Raw genomic sequence first — 26,604 nt, 5'->3', positions numbered from 1 at the left:
ACTGGATTGCAATTGACAAGGACTGAGTTTTGTCTAAGTTAATTAGTCCTTTTTGCTTCAGATAGTTTAGTATCTGTGAACTGAACAGGGAAGCCACGGAATTACTACCATCAAGGTCTGTGTCAGTCTTCACTGGTAAAGATATTAAGTTACCTTGGCAAATAGTTTTTGCTATATCTGTACAAAGAGAAAAATAAGGGGTTTTAATTCAGGTGCAGATTTTGCTGCTTTCTAGGGATGTGCATTCGTTTGTACAAAATAGGAAATATAGACGATATTTCCTATTTCGTCATGGTTTGGGGAATCCCTGAAATGATTGGAAGACCCATGAAATTTCTTGTGGTTTTCTTATCGTTTTTTTGGGGGGGCGGGAGATAGGGCACATAAAAAAAAACCCAAACAAACCCACCGACCCTTCAGATTTAATTAATTACAATCCCCCACCCTTCCAACCCCCCAAAAACTTGCCTAAAGTCCCTGGTGGTCTAGCGGGGGTCCCGGGAGCGATCTCCCGCTCTCGGGCCGTCGGCTGCCATTGCCGGCCCCTGTCACATGATAGGAGCAATGGATGGCCCGTGCCATTTTTTAAGATGGTGCCCACGCTGCTGCCTGGATGACCGTCCATTGCTCCTACCATGTAAGAGAGGCCAGCTAATGGCACTGATAGCCCCTGTCACATGGTAAGGGCAAAGGGCCACCGGCGCCATTTTGTTTACTGGCAGCTGACAGCCTGAGAGCGGGAGATCGCTCCCGGGACCCCCGCTGGACCACCAGGGACTTTAGGCAAGTTTGGGGGGATCGGGACGGTGGGGGATAGATGGCGATGTCCTTTCGTGGATTGCAAACTGGCTAAAAGACAGGAAACAGAGTGTAGGATTAAATGGGCAATTTTCTCAGTGGAAGGGAGTGGACAGTGGAGTGCCTCAGGGATCTGTATTGGGACCCTTACTTTTCAATATATTTATAAATGATCTGGAAAGAAATACGATGAGTGAGATAATCAAATTTGCAGATGACACAAAATTGTTCAGAGTAGTTAAATCACAAGAAGATTGTGATAAATTGCAGGAAGACCTTGTGAGACTGGAAAATTGGGCATCCAAATGGCAGATGAAATTTAATGTGGATAAGTGCAAGGTGATGCATATAGGGAAAAATAACCCATGCTATAATTACACAATGTTGGGTTCCATATTAGGTGCTACAACCCAAGAAAGAGATCTAGGTGTCATAGTGGATAACACATTGAAATCGTCGGTACAGTGTGCTGCGGCAGTCAAAAAAGCAAACAGAATGTTGGGAATTATTAGAAAAGGAATGGTGAATAAAACGGAAAATGTCATAATGCCTCTGTATCGCTCCATGGTGAGACCGCACCTTGAATACTGTGTGCAATTCTGGTCACCGCATCTCAAAAGGGATATAATTGCGATGGAGAAGGTACAGAGAAGGGCTACCAAAATGATAAGGGGAATGGAACAACTCCCCTATGAAGAAAGACTAAAGAGGTTAGGACTTTTCAGCTTGGAGAAGAGACGACTGAGGGGGGATATGATAGAGGTGTTTAAAATCATGAGAGGTCTAGAACGGGTAAATGTGAATCGGTTATTTACTCTTTTGGATAGTAGAAAGACTAGGGGACACTCCATGAAGTTAGCATGGGGCACATTTAAAACTAATCGGAGAAAGTTCTTTTTTACTCAATGCACAATTAAACTCTGGAATTTGTTGCCAGAAAATGTGGTTAGTGCAGTTAGTATAGCTGTGTTTAAAAAAGGATTGGATAAGTTCTTGGAGGAGAAGTCCATTACCTGCTATTAAGTTCACTTAGAAAATAGCCACTGCCATTAGCAATGGTTACATGGAATAGACTTAGTTTTTGGGTACTTGCCAGGTTCTTATGGCCTGGATTGGCCACTGTTGGAAACAGGATGCTGGGCTTGATGGAGCCTTGGTCTGACCCAGTATGGCATTTTCTTATGTTCTTATGTTCTTAATTAATTAAATCTGAAGGGTTGGGGTAGTTTTTCTTTTTTTCGGTTCGGGACAGCCAAAAAAAAATCATCCCAAACCGCGGGAAACAAAATTTCCCATGGCAGGCTAATAACGAAGGCCGAACCAAAAGGTTTGGCTGAATCACATCACTACTGCTTTCAGTGTTTGGTGCTGTAGAATATTCACTGGTGAACTAGGGATCTCCATTAGTGCATGCTACATGAGAACAATATTGAAACAGGTTTTTCTTGTAAAGCTTTTGGAAGAGTAGGTATTTTATCCGAAACTGATTTAGCACATCATAGTTAGACATGTCCTTATAGATATGGGCTTTATACCTTTGCATCCCTTACACTCCCATAGGGCTGGATTGGGCGATTCTGGATTCTCTTTAGCAGCTTTGAAATTGGATTGGCTATAGCTAAGGAGCAGTTAAAATTAGAAAAATGTTCATAGGACTCACCTGCCCGGTTAGGGGTCTTGGCCCCTCTCAGGAAGATGATGGTAGCCTCTGCATCCTGTTGTGGCTGTGATCCAAGCAAATCGTAGGGAACATAGAGATGTGGCGCAGGATGGCAGGGCAAGACTGGAACAAAGATTGGGCAGTGTGGCAAGGCTGAGGCAAGGCTTGAACTGGAACAAAGTGCAGGTAAGGCTGGAATCCAGGCTTGGAGTGGAATGGAGTGCAGGTAAGGCTGGAATTCAGGAAAGCATGCAGGTAAGGCTGGAATTCAGGAAAGCGTGCAGACAAGACTGGAACTCAGGCTGGGACAGGAATGGAATAAGACATGACAGAACAAGACAAGGACAACACGGAACTTAAAACACAAAGGCCCAAAGGGAGAATTGCAGGAAAGCCATGAGGGGCAAGACAAGGTAAGGCCACAAGGCCCTTAGGCCACAAAGCAAAACAAGGAACATAAGAACATAAGAAAATGCCATACTGGGTCAGACCAAGGGTCCATCAAGCCCAGCATCCTGCTTCCAACAGTGGCCAATCCAGGCCACAAGAACCTGGCAAGTACCCAAAAACTAAATCTATTCCATGTTACCATTGCTAATGGCAGTGGCTATTCTCTAGGTGAACTTAATAGCAGGTAATGGACTTCTCCTCCAAGAACTTATCCAATCCTTTTTTAAACACAGCTATACTAACTGCACTAACCACATCCTCTGGCAACAAATTCCAGAGTTTAATTGTGTGTTGAGTAAAAAAGAACTTTCTCCGATTAGTTTTAAATGTGCCCCATGCTAACTTCATGGAGTGCCCCCTAGTCTTTCTACTATCCAAAAGAGTAAATAACAGATTCACATCTACCCGTTCAGGAAAGGCCTGAGAAGGCTACAAGGCAAAAATGGCTAGGGCAAGGAGCCAATGGAGACTTTATGCAGAAGCATTGAATTAAAGGTCAAACAATTAAGTAGGGCTGGAGTCTGGGTGTGATGCAGGCAGGAAGGAAGAGGCCTGCCCAGCCTGAAGGGAATGCTCTCTGAGTTCCCCTGGTGGAGGGGAGGCTGTACAGCAACTGGAACTGTAACAAATTGTCTGTCTTTCTTGTCTACTTGCTTAGGATCTTGAAAGAGTGGAGTGAATGTTCATAGATATAGTAAGAATGGAGTGCAACAGAAGGAGTATGAGCTGGGGAGATTAGCAAGACGCGCAGGTGAGTGGTGATGGAGTAGATAGGAGGAGTGTGGTGGATGAGTCATTTGTGCATAGCCAGGGAGAGGAGATGGAGTGGGAGAGGGGATTGCATGAAGTAGTAGGTGCAGCTAGAAAGGGGAGGAAAAGAAGGTGGGTGAAGATGCTAAAACAAGAGGAAGGGGAGGGGGATAAGAGCTGGAAGTGGCAGTAGTACCCAAGAAGATAGGATCTAGTACCATTCGTCTGATAGCAACAAACAGGTGGAAGTTAACAGATGGAGAAGTGGCGACAGTGTGATGTGCACTTCTCGGAAGAAAACTAGGACCTTCTTGAGTGGCAGATCTGTGAAAAGTGCATTGTAATCTTTGGTCAGAAGACATCCAACAAGGTAAAGAGGAAGATCTGGGAGAGCATTGCGAAGGATGTCAGAAGACTCTCAATGGAGCAACTCAAGCACCATTGGTGGGACACTTGGTTGGCTTTCAAGGCCAAGCTGGCACAGATTGAGCTGTCTAAGTACCAAAAGATAGGGAGCCCCCCATGTGAGGTGCAGCTGATGCTGACAGAAGACGTGGAACGGCAACTCTACAGCGGGATTATGTGAAAGTGTCCATACTGAGGGCACTGATTTGGATGCTGTAGAAGGAGGTGGTAAGCAGACATTGGAGACAGAGGTACCTGCTGTAGAGGGTCTGTCATGGCAAAAAGAAGCCAGGTCCAGAATGCACTTATGGGTATAAATGAAGAATCAATCATAAGTATGCAATCATTAAGAGAGACACTTGTAGCCTCACAAGAGGACAGTCAGTTACTCAAGCTCCACCTTATGTGGCCAGACACATTGTTGCCTGAAATCTCAGATGTATCAGTGACACCTGGCAGCTGTGTGAGAGATGGGTCTCCAGGCGATGCTGTGTCTGATGGTGGGTCTACAGATGCCAGTATTGTTTCACTGATACAAGCACCACCCTCCTCCTTGGATGTGATGGCGGACTAGCTGGCAGTAGAACTGATCACAGGGCAGGAACTTGTTGAACCCAATACGAAGACTAGATGGAGCGCTGTACATACAAAGATGGAGAGCGTTATACATACAAAGATGGAGAGCATGTTAAAGAAAATGCACCATATGGCTAGAGAGGCCAGAATGTCAGTGAGAGAGAGCATAGCTGCAGCCAATGTGATGTTGTGTTGCATTCATGCTACCTCTGATGACTTTGCTAGTGTCCTACATGTCCTTGACTCCACTTTGAAGGATGTAAATCAGACACCAAATGTTCTGACTGGGCTCATGTTTCCCAGGAGGCAAACATATCCCCCTCCTTAGAAATCAGAGGGCAGCAACCCCTCACTCAGAGGTAGAGGTGGTGGCCATGGATACAAGCAGTATTTTCAAGGCCAGACAACCTTTGAGACTTTTCTGAACTCAACCCTATTCTGCTCAATTGTTGACTCCATCTGGTCCCATCCTAGTCCCATGCCGGAACACCATTGACTATCCTGCAGTCTGCTGCCCTGTCTGATCACCAGTGACAGTCTTTGAACCATGCCTTGTCTTTGCTCATCACTGCAGTGTGCAGAGATGATGGCTGCATTCCCGCTCTTCCTTCTGGTGCACATGCTTCTCCCACTCAGATGCCTCATCTCTGCCATTGCCTGATCCACTGCACAGCGATGCTCATCTCTTCTCTTCCCATAAGTATTTACACTCCCAAATTCCACAGTACTCTTCCTATGGATTCAAATTTGGACTGAACAGCATCAGACTTCATTTCTTCTCTTTTTTTCTCTTTTCTCTTTTTCTTTTGCAGGTAGGTGCATCTTTGTCAGCAGCCCTGATCACTGCAGTGTGCGGAGATGGTGGCTCTCTCCCAGCTCACTCATTGCTTCTAGATGGCTGGCACATAGCTGTTCATCATGTTTCCTGGGTGAGCCCCATCTTGAAAACAGGAAACATTGGCACTCTGTTGCCACACTGGACCACCAATGGCAGTCCCTGAACTCCACATGGCCCATGTTGGACCAGCAAGCCTGACCCCCAATGACTGTCACTGAACCCACAGTGCATTGTGTTCTTTGGGCTGCATGGTGGGAAAAGCTTTATTTTCAAATGGTGCATCATAGTTGCTCATTGCTGCAGAATGCAAAAATGGTAGCTACACTCCTACTCTTCCTTCTGGCATGGATATTTCTCCTCATCATCTCTGCCATCGCTTGACCCGCCACCGATGCTATTCTCATTATGTGAGTATTTACTTGCCAACATTGCACAGCACCATTCTTTCTGATTTCTTGGTGCATGCTGGATTGCTTCAGAAATTTTTCTCACTTTTTTTTCTCTTTTTCCCTTTCTTTTGCAGATGGGTGCAACATTGTCACTCCTCGCAGCAAAATGTAAAAATGCTGACTACATCTTTCTTGAAAATGGGAATGCTTTGTCCACCTCACCAGGCTTTCAGTGGCGGGTCTCTCCATCTGTGAACTTTTTCTGCACATGCAATCTTACATGTTATGTGTAAATGGTCCTCAAGTTGGGTGCTTTATCTTTTAGTTTGGGATGGTATGGGTCCAGATTCAATCTGAACGAGGAGGAGGAATAATTTTTATGGAGCCATCTGGCTTGTCTATCCATTCTTGTCTCTCAATGCTTGCACTGAAGTTAGAGGACCTCCAACAGGTGCCAAATAGTCCAGAGGAGCAATGAAGGCAATAACAGCAACAATGGTAGGAAAATCAGGAATAACACTCTCTGGAGTCCAAGAATGGAGTTCAAATAAAATAGTCTTTACTGCAGCTTAATGAGAATAATGCCAAAAATACAGAACAGCAGCAAAAATATAATAGCAATGAAGATGATTGTTAGTTTCTCTATCTTAGGTGTTACCTCCCTTCTCACTTCTCTTGCATCATTATCCATTGGGAAAAAAAACTGCTCCCCTTGCAATGTTGAAACACTGGAATGGGGTTGCATCATAAAGTCACTCAGCAAATAGAAGAAAATCCCCAAGCACAAAACCTGTAGGGTAATGGTCCCTCACATAGAGAAACATCCAATATAATGAAAGTATGATAAATGTTGCTTTATAACTGCTCCATTTATGTCTTGATTAGCCTCCAAATGCTTCTAGTTTCCTATGATGTAGTGACCTATACTTACAGAAAGAGGTATTTGTTTAAATAATTTTATCTAAATTGCATACTTTGTGAATTTTCATTTCTTTCTGTTATATTGTATTCTTTAAAATATATTAAACTTAATAAAAAGAAAAAAAAAAGAAATACATCCAATTTCAATTGGTCGAAGTTTTAACTTTTCTTCAAACTGGAAAAAATTGTATCATTATCTCAATGGATGTAGCCCTTTGAGTCCTTGTATCCAAAAATATCAAAGCTTCTTAACCCTGCTTCTTCAGATCACTCAGCAATCAGATTCTTACTTCAAATCCTCACACTTGTCCCAAGTTCTCAGGGATACCGGGGGTTTGACAGAGGCCCATCCAAAAAAGAACTCAGCACTCATCCTTCTTTTTTGTAGGGTGAGTTGTATGGGAAAGTCAAAATTCTGCTTTACATCCATTATTGTGGGTCAGGGGCATTCCCGTGGATGCAAACTGTACTTTTACATCTAGCCCCGTGACGATCATGGGTCAGTGTGTCATGCATGTGAGAACCATCTGTCAGGTGTGTCCCGACAGAAAAAAGATTCAGAACCACTGCTATAGAAGTCCCAAAACTTCCCTCTCCTACTCATAGATCCTGAGGGGATCCGAAGCTCTCCAGAAAGTATTTGAAACCCTGGGGGAATATCAAGATACTATCTCCTCTAGCCTGAGATCCTGAAGGAATCTATAGCTGCTTTCTCCTGGCTTCTTTAGCCTTGTCTAACCCTCCAAAGTTCTGAGAATCCTCCTGGCAATATATACCCCAGATGCCATACTCCCAAAAACGTGGCGGTTATCACACCAGGAGGAATCAATAATACTGAACCCTCCTAAAACCACTGAATATTGAAATTACAAGAGCAATATTAGTGATGGCTTGCACTCTTCATCACATATGCAATCACTTCGAAGTCAATTCCAATGTTTACTTGTGCAATTGCTTTTGAAATCAAATAATCAGTCTGAAAATTTTACTTGTCTTCTGTTTTTTTCTTTAGGGTCTGTCAGGGGGTGGTCCAGGCCTGCATCCTTGGTCCAGATATTTGCAAGACCAGTCTTGTAAATCTTGAGCCAGAACATCTTGCTTCTCTCAGGCCCTCCTCTATTCTTCAGCAATACATTACATTATCTCAGCTTGTTCCCTCTCTCTTCCTTGCTGTAAAAAATCTGCCGCTGCTATTCTTTGGCTGACCTGTGAAATGTACCAAAGCATCAAAAAACGTGTATGTAATCCATGATTACTACACAGAGCACCTACAGACACAGCCACACAAATCCCAGCAATGGAGTAAAATGGCCACCAGGCATGTGCTTTAATTTTGCTCCAAGTTCTAAAAATCCCATGTAAAAAAACAGGCACTAACATGTCTCCCTGCTACCATGGCTCTCTCCATTACCTGATAATAGCTAATTGTTTCATTGGCATAGCATTTGCATGCACCGTGCTAAGCCAGCTGTGTGATTTTTGCTGCTAAAATCTATATTAAATACATGAGTAGGGTTAATGCTGAAAAATCCATGCAAAAGTCATAGAAAAAACATGTGGATGGCTTAGTGCGGCTTATTATATCAGCCCCCTCCTCTCTCAGTCTCTACCCTATCCTATCTATCCTTTCTCTCAACCTTAATCTCCTCCAGTAGATCTCCTCTCTTAATCATCTCCTATCCTGCATTTTTCCCTATCTCAATCTGCCTCTCCTGCTGATACCTTTTTACATCACCCATCCAATCCCTCTTACCCCCTCCAGCCCTTTTGGCATCCCCCAAGCTGATCCTCTCTCATCTACAGCTCCTATAGTTACATCCCCCAGACAATCTTTTGTCATCCCCCCTATCTCAGCTTCCCTACCCACCTGATCCAACCTTCAAACCCCTCCTTCTTCTGATCCTTACCGTCAACCAGCCCAACTATCAAATATTCCTCTGGCAGGGATCAGCGACATTTTCCTTTGGGCCTTAGGCTAAAGGTGGATTACAACTGGTGGGAAGAGAGGGCAGGCAGTTGAGAGGCAACAATTTTCTCTTGGATAGATTCAGTGGTGGGTGAGGAGAGAGGAGCAATGGCAATCGCGACTGGCCCATTCACATTCAGCCCTCCCCTCCCTTCCCCTCATGGCTGATCTCAAGCCCAATGGTGATCTGCAAGAGGCAGCAGTTATTAATCATGAAAGTCAACATGGGGCCTATGAGCTAGTGCAAGCTCCCAGGTGCTGCAGTGGCCCCAGTCCCTCCTCATGCAGGGCCTCCTGTTACCACAGATACTTATGCAAGGCAGTATCATTGCAAGGCTTAGTTTAGTTTAGAATTGTTTATAATATTTAATATACTGCCTTTCCACATCACAAATCAAAGCCTCATGTTGACTTCCACTACTAATGCTGAAGCTGTTGCTCAAAGAATGCTACCATTTGAGCACTTGTGATCCCATATGAGGCCCTGACTCACAGTTTGGGAAGCCCTGGCTTTCAGTGTTTTCTTCCAGTTTCAAGGTCACAAGGTCATTCAGCACGCAAACATAATCCAGGAGAATGCAAGATTCAAAACAGACTTTAGAGATAAACATGTTTTGAAGTTCAGTTTCTTCTCCGATAAATTTTCTGAAATAATAATCATTGCATTGGTTCATCCAACTAACAATTTTATCTCCAATACACAAGAGATGTGAAGAAATATATCATCACAGCTGTGCACCTTATTTGCCTCTGCCCTGCAATTATAGTACAGCAGGGACCAAAGCTACATATAGCAGCAGCTGCCTGAACTATATATCCATAAGGATCAAGAAACACATCCCTGGTTATATGAGAGATGGCAAACATATTTTAAAACAGTCTCCAAATATCTTCTGCTCGCATTACTGTCAACCTGTGCTTCATGAAAGGCAAAGATATGATAAAACCATAGGTTGAACTAGAACCAGTGCAGAAGTCTGGGGAAAGAAGAAATGATTCATCATCTCATATTTCTGGGACTGAGTGGGGTCTTGATGACAGTTTCTGCAGTTGTTACTCAAAATAAGAGACCCAGACCTATCTGTATCCCAACTGGTAATAGAGCCAAGACCTACTTCAGTGGAGGGGACCTGATCTTGGGTGGGATAATTCAGATAGCTGATGGCATTAAGGGAACTTTGGAAAAGTTTATAAAATCCCCTGGTACCCTGGAATGCATTATGTAAGTAGTTTTCTAACTTTATTTGTGTCTCGCTGGCATTAATGTTTGAATGCTTTCATTTCATTAAAACTGCGGTTCTCAACCCAGTCCTCAGGAAACACTTGGCCAATCTGGTTTTCAGCATCTCCCCACTGAATATGATTGAGATAGATTTGCATACACTTTCTCTATTGTATGCATACACTTTCTCTATTGTATGCAAATCTATCTCATGCATATTCAGTGGGGAGATCCTGAAAACCAGACTGGCCAAGTGTGTCCTGAGGGCTGGGTTCTGGACCCCTGCATTAGAAAATATTAGACTCTTTCCCTTCAATGTTAACTGAGAGTGAGTGACAACAATTTTTAACTGAACAAATACACTTTCAACTAAAATCAGAAGGGGGCTGTATGCTAAAGATTTTCTCCTAATTTTGTGTCTATGGGAAAAATACTTATTAAATAGAACCCAGTGTTTGCTAACTAACAGGGTCATTTTTCAAATCGTGTTAGGGCGTTATTGCGGGCGTTAGGGCCCTAACACCCATGATAACCTCATAATGCATGCATTATTTTTCACAATTTGTGAAACATATGCAAATCTGGAAAAGGGGAGGAGATGGGAAGGAGTTTGGGTTGGGGTTTAGGAAACGAGGAGTTCAGAACACTGCATGCATTATGATATCACTGGATTTAACGCCGGAAATAACTACACCTTTTCCCCAAGCGTTATGCCCTGCGATAGTGTGCATTATGCATGAAAGAACATTTGAAATATTTATCACAAATGCCATTTTAGGCAGCGAGAGGGGATTTATATCTAAGAGAGAGAGAATTTGTGAAAGGTTATTAATTTCTGAACTTTATATACCACTACAAGAGGTGGAATTAGTAATTCAGGGTGAGGTTTGTGTGGTGAGTTGAGGTTTGGGGGCAGTTTAAGATCTTGGTGGAGAAACAGCCTAGTGGTTAGAGCAGAAAACTATAACTTAAAAAAGCCACTGTTTAAATCCCACTGACCCTCCTTGTGACCTTGGGCAAGTCATTTTACTTTCCATTCCCTTAGGTACCAACATTACATTATAAGCCCTGTGAGGATAGGGAAATACCTGAATGCAATCTACTTTGAAGTGCCAAAAAGCAGATTATAAAAATAAATAAATGCACAGTGAGACATATAAACAGCATCGATTAAGATGCATAGTGAGAGGTACAAATAGCACCGCTCCTTTAGTGAAGTTTTAATGTGATTTGGAGGAATGGAAGGAGAAAGAAGAGGAAATTTGTAACATGTTCTCTCTACTTAGCTGATGCCAGCTAGGTAGAGAGGGTATCAAGTTAGGTAGCGAGAACATGGTACAAATCTCCTCTTGTTTCTCCTTCCATCCCTCCAAATCACATCAAAACCTCACTAAAGATATCTGTGCTGTTTGTACATCTCACTGTGCATTTTAAACTGCCCCCTAAACCCCCAACTCACCACACAAATCCTCACCCCAAATTACTAGGGCTCCCTCTTACAGTGGTATAAATAGTTCTGTTTTTCTAAGAACCTCTACAGAGGTTCTCTTGTTCTCTCTCTCTTTCTCGCTCTCTCAATGCATATTGTGGTAAAATACCTATGCAGGAGTTAAAATATCACACATTGTGGTTTCTTGGAAATTACTCTTTTTTCTATGGCGGGCATTACTCTTGCAAAATTCATAGCAAAATGAAAAATCTAGGCCTAAGAAGAGCATCATAGAAATAAGATGATTAATTGTGCTACCCTGAACACAGCCAGGGCAAGGATTTCATAGGATTCATGTGACGAAGCACACTCTCTCACTCTCAAATATGGGAGTTACTTAATAACACAGGGATGGCCAACTCCGGTCCTCGAGGGCCACAAACAGGCCTGGTTTTCAGGATATTGACAATGAATATGCATGAGAAAGATTTGCATATATTGAGTCTCCATGATGTGCAAATTTATCTCATGCATATTCATTGTGAATAGCTTGAAAACCTGACTGACTGTGGGGTCCAAAGGTCAGGTTTGGGAAGCTCTGCAATGGAATATGCAGTAGTGGTGGATTGTCTCCAGAGATTTTCTCCATTCATTGCTTTGGTTCTGCCATTCATAGGTACTTTTGTTTCTATGGGCCTTAGACCTAATTTTCAAAGTCAACTGCCTTGTGGAGTTTTTTTTCTTGCTACACTTTGCAATTGCAAAATCTCCTTGCAGAATAAATCAAATTAGTGTGCGTTGTGTTCCTGCCCTGCTCTCTCTCCACCCTATGTATACCTCCTCTCAATGAGGCTAAAAGAGCAAACCTTGTGAAAGAATGAGCATTCTTTTATATGCATCAAGAAGGACAATTATAGAAAAGGGCTATTTGAACTCTCCCCTGCTATAATATTCAGGTAAGCACTGGTGAGGGGAGAAGTGTAAAACTATTCAGCTTATTTAGCTAAATAGCATTTTTTAAGAACATAAGAAATTGCCATGCTGGGTCAGACCAAGGGTCCATCAAGCCCAGCATCCTGTTTCCAACAGTACCTGGCAAATATCCAATAACTAGATCTGTCCCATGATACTGATGCTAGTCATAGCAGTGGCTATTTTCTAAGTCAACTTGATTAATAGCAGGTAATAGACTTCTCCTCCAAGAACTTATCCAAACCTTTTTTAAACCCAGCTACACTGGCAACAAATTCCAGAGTGTAATTGTGCGTTGAGTGAAAAAGAACTTTCTCTGATTACTTTTAAATGTGCTACATGCTAATTACATGGAGTGCCCCCCTATTCCTTCTATTGGCATGGAGGAGGAGCCTAGTGGTTAGAGCAGTGGGCTGCAAATCAAGAGACCAGTGTTCAAGTCCTGCTGTCATTCCTTGTGAGCTTGGGCAAGTCACTTTACAGTCCATTGCTTCAGGTACAACCTTAAATTATAAGCCCTCTGGGGTTAGGAAAATACCTACAATATCTGAATGTAATCCACTTTGAAGCACTAAAAAAAAAAGTGCAAAAAGCAGAATAAAAAATCTATTATCCAAAAGAGTAAATAAATAACCAATTCACATTTATCCATTCTAGACCTCTCATGATTTTAAACACCTCTATCATATCCCCTCAGCCATATCTTCTCCAGGCTGAACAGTCCTAACCTCTTTAGTCTTTCCTCATAGGGGAGCTTTTCCATCCCCTTTATCATTTTGGTCGCCCTTCTCTGTACCTTCTCCATCGCAATTATATTTTTATCCAGATAAGTAGTGCATAACTGCTATACTCATGTAGTTTTGTGACTATCTTTAAAATATCTATCGTGTTGCCTTACGGCCGGCGCCATTTTGGCACAAAATGGCGCAAAATGGCGTCGGCCATACGGCAACACGATTCGACTGCAGGAGGTCGTTCCGGACCCCCGCTGGACTTTTGGCAAGTCTTGTGGGGGTCAGGAGGCCCCCTCAAGCTGGCCAAAAGTCCCTGGGGGTCCAGCAGGGGTCCGGGAGCGATCTCCTGCCGTCGGGGGACAAAAAACCAAAATGGCGCCGGCGCTACCTTTGCCCTGTCATATGACAGGTCAAAGGTAGCGCCGGCGCCATTTCTACAACGCACGGAGGTCCGAGAAAAAGAGATCACACCGGGACCCTTCCTCTGGACCCCAGGTAATTTAAGGCATTTGGGGGGGGTTCGGGAGGGTGGGGGATTTATTGTAAAGGGTCGGGGTGGGTTTTAGGCTTGTTTTAGTGTGCCGGTTTTCCCGCCCTCCCCCCCCCACTGGACCCCAGGTAATTTAAGGCATTTTGGGGGGGTTCGGGAGGGTGGGGGATTTATTTTAAAGGGTCGGGGTGGGTTTTAGGGATGTTTTAGTGTGCCGGTTTTCGATTTACACGCTTTAAACGATTTAAACGATATTTAAAAAACCCAAACTGCGACGATCCGATTCCCTCCCCCTCCCAGCCGAAATCGATCGTTAAGACGATCGACCACACGATTCACATCTCTAATGGTTTCTACTCTTAAACTTTGGTATGTGCTCTCCATCTGTAATTTAACAATCAAATTTAATCTCTATTTACATGTTTTGTAGCTGCTATTGTTCTAACTTATACCTGTTTCTTTGTAAATATGAGAACTTTGTACTTTCTTCCTAATGCAGCAGTCAAGGAATTAGAAGAATTATATATTTCAAAACATTTGTGGAATTTAAACGCCATAACCCTTTTTCAATAAATGGATTATTGTAACGAACAGTCCAAGAGTTTAAGCATACATTCTTTCTCCTTGTGGCAGAAATATATTTCCCACAAGACTTTACGATCCACCGATATGTCATTGTTATCAGTTCCCTCTGCAAGAAAATGATTGCAAACAACTCACAGTTAAGCATGCACAGTTGTGGGACTCACAGTAGAATAAGCTCCCACTAGAACTTAAGGCAGAAGCTGATAGGAAAATAAAAGATTTGCCTGTATAGACAAGCCTTTATTTAATAGATTATGAAAGATTATCAAATGATGTTTTTTTTCTGCATTCTGACTGCATTTTCAATGATCATTGTTTTACTGTCTGAATGAATAATATTGTATATCGATGTAGTGTGTTTATTCATAAAATATTGTGAATGTATTAATTTGTGATCTTCTTAGAACAACTGTAAATTGAATAAAACAGAATAATAATGTTTTAAATAAATAACTAATACAGTTCTGACCGCATTCACTAAAAGCAGCCTTGGGTCAGATATCTTAAGAAATCAATTAGAGATCAGGTGTTGTTTCCTTGATTTGCTATGCTGAACATGTTGGGCACTTTGGATTAGCGGGCTATTAAAAAACAGATTGGATTACATTGGATTGCATTAGGATGTGAGTTGAGGAACAAGGATTGATTTTAGGTCCTTCAGTGAGACTAGCAAGGGGGGAAAGGCTGCAGATCAGGACTGAATCCATGTGTGTTTGAAGGTTCTAGAAACAGAATAACAACTCGAGGCAATGCAGGTCGGGACTGGGATGTATCTGCAGATATGAGGGGTGGAGGAGGGGGCCTTAAAACCTAAAACGCACAACATGCTGCAGTAGAGGCTTGACGAACACTGGCAGACTTTGATGTTAGGTTTCTGAAGTAGAATAGAAGAGAGTGCTACAGCTCAGGATTATGGTGAATTTGCATACATTTCTATAGTTTATACTTTCTCTCCTTTGAATATATAAGTGAATCATGAAGTTTTCTAATATCTGATAAAGATATATTTACTTATTCACAGATTTGATCTACATAACTATTGGAATCTGTTGGCCTTTTATTTTACCATTCAGGAGATCAACCAAAATTCAAAGATATTACCCAACATCACCCTGGGTTTCCATATTGCTGACTCTTGCGCTGATACAAGTTTATCACTATGTAATACTCTAACAATCTTATCAGGAGAAATGGACTCTGTTCCTGGCTTTAGCTGTCACCATGAAGGACAAGTGGCTGCTTTCATTGGAAGTCTCTCTTCAGTGGTATCACATGCAATTGCAACACTTACAGGGATCTATAGGTACCCGCAGGTATAGCCAGAACCTTTCTCCATGTATAATCTCTAGCATTTGCTGAATCCTTGACTGCTTTGTTCTGTCCTTGATTTGATAGCCTGCATTAATGCTTATGAATTCTGGGTATGATAGCTTGCTAAAGTTGTACATCTGTTGCAATAATTTACCACCTAGAATTAGGACTATTATTAATCTTGGTACAGACCTCACAGGGAATTCATTTTGGTGAACACCAAAGAAAAGCATGACTAGGATAACACAAGATATATCAGCAGAATGGAGGTTTGCCTTGGCCAGATTAGTCAACATGAACACAGCAAACATAGACATCTAAATCATCCTACTAGATAGAGATCCCACCTTCCTTAATATTAGAAGATTACTTAACTTCACTAAATCCTGTATCATATCTTCTTGACCTAGGGGTGATTATTGATACTGAACTTAATCTCAAAAGACACATATCTACTAAACTAAAAGAAGGATACAACAAAATTCAAATTTTAAAATGTTTAAAACCATTATTCAATCCATCCGACTTCAGAATGGTACTCCAGCTACTTATCTTTGCAAACACTGACTACTGCAAGTCTCTCCTACTTGGTTTACCAATCTCTAATATACGCCCAAATTTTACAGAATACTGCAGTGAGAATTCTAACAGGAACCAAGAAACATGATCACATAACCCCGATTTTAATCTCACTAAATTGGTTACCAGTTAAATATCAAATTGAATACAAAATCCTATGAATCCTACACAAAATTATACTTGGTGAACAAGCAGACTGGCTTAACGCCGCCATTCGACTACACACCCCTCAACAAAATCTCCGCTCTGCTAACAAAGGCCTCCTAATTATTCCCTCTGTATACTCAGCAAATCTCAGCCAAGTTAGAGACCATGCTTTATCATTAGCAGGCCCCAGAATTTGGAATTCCCTTTCAATGGCAACGCAGAGAGAATTTGAAATGAAGTTGGCCATAGAAGCAAAAACTCATAATAAAACCTTTTTTTAATATACACGAAGCAAGAAACCTGTGAGGGAGGCAGTTGGACCATTAGATGACCGAGGGGTTAAAGGGGCTCTTAGGAAAGATGAGGCCATTGCAGAAAGACTAAATGAATTCTTTGCTTCCGTGTTTACTAATGAGGATGCTGGGGAGATACCAGTTCCAGAGATGGTTTTCAGGGGTGATGAGTCAGACGAACTGAACGAAATTACTGTGAACCTGGAAGATGTAGTAGGCCAGATTGACAAACTAAAAAGTAGCAAATCACCTGGACCAGATGGTATGCATCCTAGGGTACTAAAGGAACTCAAAATGAAATTTCTGATCTATTAGTTAAAATTTGTAACCTATCATTAAAATCATCCACTGTACCTGAATATTGGAGGGTGACCAATGTAACCCCAATATTTAAAAAAGGCTCCAGGGGCGATCCGGGTAACTATAGACCAGTGCGCCTGACTTCAGTGCCGGGAAAAATAGTGGAAACTATTCTCAAGATCAAAATCGTAGAGCATATAGAAAGACATGGTTTAATGGAACACACTCAACATGGATTTACCCAAGGAAAGTCTTGCCTAACAAATCTGCTTCATTTTTTGAAGGGGTTAATAAACATGTGGATAAAGGTGAACCGGTAGATGTAGTGTATTTGGATTTTCAGAAGGCGTTTGACAAGGTCCCTCATGTTAGGCTTCTAAGAAAACTAAAAAGTCATGGGATAAGAGGCAATGTCCTTTCGTGGATTACAAACTGGTTAAAAGTCAGGAAACAGAGAGTAGGATTAAATGGTCAATTTTCTCAGTGGAAAAGGGTAAACAGTGGAGTGCCTCAGGGATCTGTACTTGGATCTGTGCTTTTCAATATATATATAAATGATCTGGAAAGGAATACGACGAGTGAGGTTATCAAATTTGCGGATGATACAAAATTATTCAGAGTAGTTAAATCACAAGCAGACTGTGATAAATTACAGGAGGACCTTGCAAGACTGGAAGATTGGGCATCCAAATGGCAGATTAAATTTAATATGGACAAGTGCAAGGTGTTGCATATAGGGAAAAATAACCCTTGCAGTAGTTACACGATGTTAGGTTCCATATTAGGAGCTACTACCCAGGAAAAAGATCTAGGCATCATAGTGGATAATACTTTAAAATCGTCGGCTCAGTGTGCTGCAGCAGTCAAAAAAGCAAATAGAATGTTAGGAATTATTAGGAAGGGAATGGTTAATAAAACGGAAAATGTCATAATGCCTCTATATCGCTCCATGGTGAGACTGCACCTTGAATACTGTGTACAATTCTGGTCACCGCATCTCAAAAAAGATATAGTTGCGATGGAGAAGGTACAGAGAAGGGCAACCAAAATGATAAAGAGGATGAAACAGCTCCCCTATGAGGAAAGGCTGAAGAGGTTAGGGCTATTCAGCTTGGAGAAGAGACGGCTGAGGGGGGATATGATAGAGGTCTTTAAGATCATGAGAGGTCTTGAACGAGTAGATGTGACTCGGTTATTTTCACTTTCGAATAATAGTAGGACTAGGGGGCATTCCATGAAGTTAGCAAGTAGCACATTTAAGACTAATCGGAAAAAATTCTTTTTCACTCAACGCACAATAAAGCTCTGGAATTTGTTGCCAGAGGATGTGGTTAGTGCAGTTAGTGTAGCTGGGTTCAAAAAAGGTTTGGATAAGTTCTTGGAGGAGAAGTCCATTAACTGCTATTATTCAAGTTTAGTTAGGGAATAGCCACTGCTATTAATTTTACCAGTAGCATGGGATCTTCTTAGTGTTTGGGTAATTGCCAGGTTCTTGTGGCCTGGATTGGCCTCTGTTGGAAACAGGATGCTGGGCTTGATGGACCCTTGGTCTGACCCAGCATGGCAATTTCTTATGTTCTTATGTTCAGCTTCAATCAGACCTTAAATTATTTAGAAAGGAGGTAAAGACTTGGCTATTTCAGAAGGCCTATCAGGATCCAACTTAGGTCTCCCTAAGGATTCAGATATGTTTTAAATTAATGATTTATTTTACTTTCTGTTGACAATATTATTATTGTATTCATTTTAATGCTGCCTGCTCCTTATCTTATATTTTATTACTGTTATTATACATTGCCTTTTGTATTCTTTTAGCACTTATTGTTTTTTTTACCTAATATCATGTAAATTGTTATGATGGTCTATGAATGACGGTATATAAAATCTATAAAATAAAAAATAAAAGAAATAAATCTAAGAACATGAAGATATCAGCATTCAAAACTATTTAGATGGATAACGCACAACTTTTTAAATATTCTTCCCTCCTAAAATATTCAGACATGCAGTGGTCAGCAGATCATTTCCTCCCTAATCAATTTCTGTTAACATGTATTAATCCTGCTTCCTCTCCCTGATCCCTCCCAACTACTCTTAGGCCGGGATTTTCCATTCTTGCAGAGAATGGTGAATCCCAGCAATAACAGCTGGTGGGGGGGGGGGGGGGCAAAGGGGGGGCGGGCCTGCAAAAGCCTGCAGCGATCGCACCACCGCGGTGTTATCGCTGCAGGCTTTTGCACCCAATAGCGCCACCGTGAAAGGTCTGCTGGTTTGAACCTCCTCGCTGCCCCGACTCCTCCCCTCCCCACCCTGACTCCACCCCAACTCTGCCCCCAACAACCTATTGCGTGCGATAGGCTTACAAAATAATCCCCTTGGTCACAATAAGCCATCCCACACACCCCCATGCCCCAGGCCTCCCATAATTAAAAATCCAACCCCTGCTAGGAGCAAGGTCTCAATTCACCTGTTCCCAGCAATCTAGCACTGTGTCTATCTGAAGGAAAGCAAGAAGTATAAACTACTTGCCTCAAGTTTGTTAACTCAAAAGATCATTATAAGAATATTAACATATCACTGGCTCAAAGAAAAAAAAATATCACAGAAAAATAAACAATAATTGTTTTGTTTCATGCTCACAAAATGCCTCTGAAATGTACTTTCACTTCAGGGCAGTCTTTTACAGTCCTTGTTTTACCCACTGCATATAGGGACTTATAACTTCAGCATTGTCTGGGAAATCAGTAGAACATTTGCCACAATATACAACTTGGACACTTTTGTATCGGACTGTCTTAATACATTTGTGGTAGCCTTCAGGGCCTTTGCTTCCATATGGAGCATACATCGTAATTTATTGGTTTTACCACTTTTGTCTTCCATTTGCAAAAAAGAAGAAAACAGAAGTCTTATTTTCCTCCAGTTGAGCTCTTGTACTTAGGTTTGTGACCAGATTCATTTGTATGTCTGCTGGTTTGAACCCCAAAATTGTGTGCAGGATACTAATTTATTGAGACAATGGTTAAAGTAAGAAAACAGAAGAGCTCTAGTGTTTGACTCTGCTTTATTTTTATTTTTTTAAATCACAGATCAGTTATGGATCTATGGACCAGCTGTTTAATGACCGGGTTGAGTTCTCATCCTTTTATCGCACTGTTCCTAATGATCAATATCAGTACCAGGGTCTGATTCAGCTCCTGAACTTCTTCGGATGGAACTGGGTGGGGATTCTCACATCAGATGATCCCAGAGATCAGAGGGGCAGTGAGGACCTGAAGAGGGAGATTATCAGGAGTGGAAACTGTGTGGCTTTTCTGGAAATTATACCTTCAAATTTAAATTTTAACGCTAAGCAGCTCGCAAGACTTAACCAGATTGCAGACACGGTCTATAAGTCACTAGCCAATGTGGTTATCATGTACACTACTCAGAATGGCATGGCATCACTAATCTGCTTACTATGGTATCAAAAGTTTGCCGAAAAAGTGTGGCTCATGTCTGCTGCCATCTCTTCCCCGGGCACCCTTTTAGCTTGTAGCACACTGAACGGCTCTGTAGCATTTGCCATCCATAAAGGGAAAATTCCAGGGTTCAAGGATTTCCTCTATAATCTCCAACCATCCACATTCCCAGACCCCACCATGCTGCAGCTTCTGTGGAGGGATTCAATCCAATGTGAGTTCCTGTACGGGACTGCAAATTCAAAATTGTCCAACTGTACAGGGCAGGTGTCGCTATCAAACCTTTCACTTTGGCAGTTTGATTTGCATAATTTTCAGTTCACTTACAGTCTGTACACCTCAATCTATGCAGTGGCTCATGCTTTGCACAACATGTACACAGCCAAGTCTCAACTTAGGGGGGATCTAAAACTGGAATTTCAACCATGGCAGGTAAATTCTCCTGATTGATTCTTTTCTTATAACTATAATACATTTTTATTTATTGTAATATTTATTTTGTGTAACATAGTTAGATGAGGGAAGTACAAATTGGTAAACTTTAGAGAGTAAATTAGATCCTTATGCAGAACCAGGACTAGATGGATTGTCTGACACAACTAATCCTTCCTTTCCACCAGAAGTGCCCTAGCAGTTGTCGATAATGGGACATTGTACTCTATACCCTCCTCCCCTTCAAGCCCCACTTTCTGTACTCACCATTCAGGAGTTGGTGAGTTTGCCACACTATTTTGTTTCTGACTACATGGATGTCCATCCCTCTCACCTTGACTTGGCTGCATGTTTGTCAGAACTGCATGACCATGCAACCATTTCTGGATCTGATCCCAGAATGCTATGTGGTACTCAATGCTGTTGGAGCCCATGATCTGATTGACCAATCACTGGAATGCTCTGGGAGGGGGAGGTGGAGTTCTAAAGATAGATGGAAGCTCATCTCTCCTTCCCTTCATTCCCTGTCTCCTGAGCAAACAGCTCACTCTTCCCTCTACTTTTAAACTAGAACAAAGGGGAAAGCCGACAGTCGCTCAGCAGCGCATGGTTCGGAGAGATGTATCTTTAAAGGATACTAATGATGCATTAGAATTAGGGCATCCCGACAGTGAGGTTCCAATAATTAGAAAAGTAGTCCAAGTGCCTGTAACTAAAAACTCACCTGAGCTAAAAAATTCTAACTTATCCCTATCAATTAAAAAGCAGAATAAAAATACAATAAAAAAACAAACTTTGAAATGTTTGTATGCTAATGCCAGAAGTCTAAGAAGTAAGATGGGAGAATTAGAATGTATAGCAGTAAATGATGACATAGACTTAATTGGCATCTCAGAGACATGGTGGAAAGAGGATAACCAATGGGACAGTGCTACACCGGGGTACAAATTATATCGCAATGACAGAGAGGAGCAGTCGGGAGGAGGTGTGGCGCTTTATGTCCGGGATGGCATAGAGTCCAACAGGATAAACATCCTGCATGAGACTAAATACAAAATTGAATCTTTATGGGTAGAAATCCCTTGTGTATCAGGGAAGACTACAGTGATAGGGGTATACTACCGTCCACCTGGTCAAGATGGTGAGATGGACAGTGAAATGCTAAGAGAAATTAGGGAAGCTAACCAAATTGGTAGTGCAGTAATAATGGGAGACTTCAATTACCCCAATATAGACTGGGTAAATGTATCATCGGGTCACGCTAGAGAGATAACGTTCCTGGATGGAATAAATGATAGCTTTATGGAGCAATTGGTTCAGGAACCGACGAGAGAGGGAGCAATTTTAGATCTAATTCTCAGTGGAGCACAGGACTTGGTGAGAGAGGTAACGGTGGTGGGGCCACTTGGCAATAGTGATCATAATATGATCAAATTTGATTTAATGACTGGAAAAGGAACAGTGTGCAAATCCAAGGCTCTCGTGCTAAACTTTCAAAAGGGAAACTTTGATAAAATGAGAAAAATTGTTAGAAAAAAACTGAAAGGAGCAGCTACAAAAGTAAAAAATGTCCAAGAGGCGTGGTCATTGTTAAAAAATACCATTCTAGAAGCACAGTCCAGATGTATTCCACACATTAAGAAAGGTGGAAAGAAGGCAAAACGATTACCGGCATGGTTAAAAGGGGAGGTGAAAGAAGCTATTTTAGCCAAAAGATCTTCATTCAAAAATTGGAAGAAGGATCCAACAGAAGAAAATAGGATAAAGCATAAACATTGGCAAGTTAAATGTAAGACATTGATAAGACAGGCTAAGAGAGAATTTGAAAAGAAGTTGGCTGTAGAGGCAAAAACTCACAGTAAAAACTTTTTTAAATATATGCGAAGCAGAAAGCCTGTGAGGGAGTCAGTTGGACCGTTAGATGATCGAGGGGTTAAAGGGGCACTTAGAGAAGATAAGGCCATCGCGGAAAGATTAAATGATTTCTTTGCTTCGGTGTTTACTGAAGAGGATGTTGGGGAGGTACCCGTAATGGAGAAGGTTTTCATGGGTAATGATTCAGATGGACTGAATCAAATCACGGTGAACCTAGAAGATGTGGTAGGCCTGATTGACAAACTGAAGAGTAGTAAATCACCTGGACCGGATGGTATACACCCCAGAGTTCTGAAGGAACTAAAAAATGAAATTTCAGACCTATTAGTAAAAATTTGTAACTTATCATTAAAATCATCCATTGTACCTGAAGACTGGAGGATAGCAAATGTAACCCCAATATTTAAAAAGGGCTCCAGGGGCGATCCGGGAAACTACAGACCGGTTAGCCTGACTTCAGTGCCAGGAAAAATAGTGGAAAGTGTTATAAACATCAAAATCACAGAACATATAGAAAGACATGGTTTAATGGAACAAAGTCAGCATGGCTTTACCCAGGGCAAGTCTTGCCTCACAAATCTGCTTCACTTTTTTGAAGGAGTTAATAAACATGTGGATAAAGGTGAACCGGTAGATATAGTATACTTGGATTTTCAGAAGGCGTTTGACAAAGTTCCTCATGAGAGGCTTCTAGGAAAAGTAAAAAGTCATGGGATAGGTGGCGATGTCCTTTCGTGGATTGCAAACTGGCTAAAAGACAGGAAACAGAGAGTAGGATTAAATGGGCAATTTTCTCAGTGGAAGGGAGTGGACAGTGGAGTACCTCAGGGTTCTGTGTTGGGACCCTTACTATTCAATATATTTATAAATGATCTGGAAAGAAATACGACGAGTGAGATAATCAAATTTGCAGATGACACAAAATTGTGCAGAGTAGTTAAATCACAAGCAGATTGTGATAAATTGCAGGAAGACCTTGTGAGACTGGAAAATTGGGCATCCAAATGGCAGATGAAATTTAATGTGGATAAGTGCAAGGTGATGCATATAGGGAAAAATAACCCATGCTATAATTACACGATGTTGGGTTCCATATTAGGTGCTACAACCCAAGAAAGAGATCTAGGTGTCATAGTGGATAACACATTGAAATCGTCGGTTCAGTGTGCTGCGGCAGTCAAAAAAGCAAACAGAATGTTGGGAATTATTAGAAAAGGAATGATGAATAAAACGGAAAATGTCATAATGCCTCTGTATCGCTCCATGGTGAGACCGCACCTTGAATACTGTGTACAATTCTGGTCGCCGCATCTCAAAAAAGATATAATTGCGATGGAGAAGGTACAGAGAAGGGCTACCAAAATGATAAGGGGAATGGAACAACTCCCCTATGAGGAAAGACTAAAGAGGTTAGGACTTTTCAGCTTGGAGAAGAGACGACTGAGGGGGGATATGATAGAGGTGTTTAAAATCATGAGAGGTCTAGAACGGGTAGATGTGAATCGGTTATTTACTCTTTCGGATAGTAGAAGGACTAGGGGACACTCCATGAAGTTAGCATGGGGCACATTTAAAACTAATCGGAGAAAGTTCTTTTTTACTCAACGCACAATTAAACTCTGGAATTTGTTGCCAGAGAATGTGGTTCGTGCAGTTAGTATAGCTGTGTTTAAAAAAGGATTGGATAAGTTCTTGGAGGAGAAGTCCATTACCTGCTATTAAGTTCACTTAGAGAATAGCCACTGCCATTAGCAATGGTTACATGGAATAGACTTAGTTTTTGGGTACTTGCCAGGTTCTTATGGCCTGGATTGGCCACTGTTGGAAACAGGATGCTGGGCTTGATGGACCCTTGGTCTGACCCAGTATGGCATTTTATGTTCTTATGTTCTTACTCTACTGCTCTCTTTGGTTGCCTTTCCCCTAAAATAATTGGATAATGATTTACAGAAATAAACACACCCATGTATCTGTTTCTATGGAGATAAGCTAAAATATTATACAATATAGATATTTTAAAAAGCATTGCCTGTTCCTAAAAAAACAGGCTCACAATTTAAGAATAATAGGAGAAGAGGGGATTTGGTGAGAAGGTGCATTTACAGCATATCTCCTGACTTATCTGTTCCTTGTGCTGCTGTCTTTTGCTGTTCCACATCTTCATCTGCCAAATCACCTCTTGTCTCAGCTGCCAGCTGGTTCAGGGTCAGCAGACCAGTTCCAGTCTACATTATTATCTCTGGGACCCCCACTGCACTATCACCCTTTGTTTTGCTGTTTCATCAACAGGCAGCAGTTATTAGCATGCCCGATATTTTAGAGTCCACCAAGAGCTTGACCAGGTCATTAGATATCAAGGAGTCCATGGAAGATTTGGATGGGGTCAGGAGTGCTGTGTTTAGATATCTTATGGCCCAGTGGCTGTTATAGGCAACAGAGAGCACTTAAGTACTAGGGATTTATAGAAGAAAAAAATTAATATTTATTCATTTATTCATTTCGTTAGGACTCAAATTCATTTCATTAGTTTCAATATGAAATGTTTTTTATTCATTTGCCATTAAATGCTATAGGGGAAGCAATGCAGTCTATTCTTGGCTCCAGAATAGTGATTTTCTTACCAATTCTAATGAAACTTGTGACAAGAAATCATCAGAAGGGGAAAAGATCTGCAAGGTACTTAGACTGTGGTAAAGTGACATCAAAAGTGGCATAAATACTAGCCCAAGGCTCTGTAAAGGGGTACCAGACGTCCATCATTGCCAGGAGTTCTCCAACGCACCATGAGAGGAGCAAAGAAGCAGCAAGAGGAGGAAGAACACCCCTAGGTGCAAAAAGAGGATGCCAGCAATAGTGGCATGAACCCTTGATGGCACCATGAGAGGCAAAGTGGCACCAAAAGTGGCATCAGTATCCTAAGGCACCATGAAGGGGGAACGAAGCAGAAAATGTGGCAGGAAAAATCCCAAGGTATAGATAAAAGGACCAAGAATTAGAAAGAGTGATATCAAGATTTCAAAGCCATAGGAGAGATGCACTGCAGCACCCCAGACTGGCAAGAAGACCTCAAGGTGTAAGATCTGGAGTATGCCAGGAAGGTGAAGTGGCAGAAAGAAGTTAAAAATCCCAAGGTGTAAAATCTCTACATGGCAGCAAGTCTGAGTGGCAGAAGGATCCAAAAGGGTAGAATGAGGGGCATAGCATTAAAGCAGAGTGGCATGGGAGGTGCCAGGCATTTTGTTCAAGTGTACAGACAACTGGAGAGGGGTATACTTCTCCCTATCCAAGTATGGCTGAATTTGGCTGATCCACCAGTCCAGAAATATATTTTTGTGTCATGGAGTAAGCCATGCATATCATAGATACCCACATGTACAGTACAGTGGAACTGCGAATGGGCTATGAAATCAGTTATGGTTCATGGAGTAGTGCAGAAAATGTGCAGAACAATAGATAACTGTGGCAAGAGCAAGAGATGGCAAGAAGATGAGTAGCATAGATGAAATAAGAATAGTATTAAAAGCTTGAGGAGTGTTTCAGTAAGTTTTCAAAGCAATGTATGGCTAAGGCAAAAAGGAAAGTGGGCAAGTACTGTATGAGAAGGGGATTTAATAAGAACCTTGAACACGGTTGGAGCAGTGGAGAAAGTTCCCTAAGGTACCAAGACCAGCTTGGAATGGCAGCGGTAGCAGTTGTGTTGGTATATCTTAAGAACTGGAATGGTAGGATCAGAGTAATGCAGTCAGAAGTGTAGCCATAACACCTCCAAAGGTGTTTGCCAGTTCTACACATGCACAGAGCAGCGGAGGGAGTGGGCATCGCAATGTGGAAGAATGGCTTGGAACAGCAGAGGCAGAAGTGGAATTGGTTAATAATTTATAAAAACTGGAATGGTCGGAGCAGAGCAATGCAGCAAGAAGAGTAGCTGTAATGCACACAAAATGTTGGTGTTGTTAGTTTCCTATGGCTTTTGGAAAATACCATCCTTGTTAGGCAGAAAATATAGCATTCTTAGAAACTG

General features: G+C 41.7%; 1 protein-coding gene across 1 annotated transcript in view; it reads left to right on the top strand.

Moving 5' to 3' along the window:
• The first annotated feature begins 2,707 nt into the window (after positions 1-2,707).
• The window catches only part of LOC115083308 (taste receptor type 1 member 1-like), a 180,743-nt gene continuing 156,846 nt past the window's right edge, over positions 2,708-26,604 (top strand). Inside the window, exons 1-5 of the mRNA XM_029587112.1 lie at positions 2,708-2,713; positions 5,452-5,568; positions 6,001-6,117; positions 15,259-15,498; positions 19,905-20,708. Of these exons, the coding sequence (XP_029442972.1) occupies positions 2,708-2,713; positions 5,452-5,568; positions 6,001-6,117; positions 15,259-15,498; positions 19,905-20,708 (1,284 nt within the window). The remainder of the gene's footprint in view (positions 2,714-5,451; positions 5,569-6,000; positions 6,118-15,258; positions 15,499-19,904; positions 20,709-26,604) is intronic.

This window comes from Rhinatrema bivittatum, chromosome 2, assembly GCF_901001135.1.
Source record: "Rhinatrema bivittatum chromosome 2, aRhiBiv1.1, whole genome shotgun sequence".
Taxonomy (NCBI): Eukaryota; Metazoa; Chordata; class Amphibia; order Gymnophiona; family Rhinatrematidae; genus Rhinatrema; species Rhinatrema bivittatum.
Note: the sequence above shows the minus strand (reverse complement) of the source record. Positions and strands in the feature narration are given on the sequence as shown.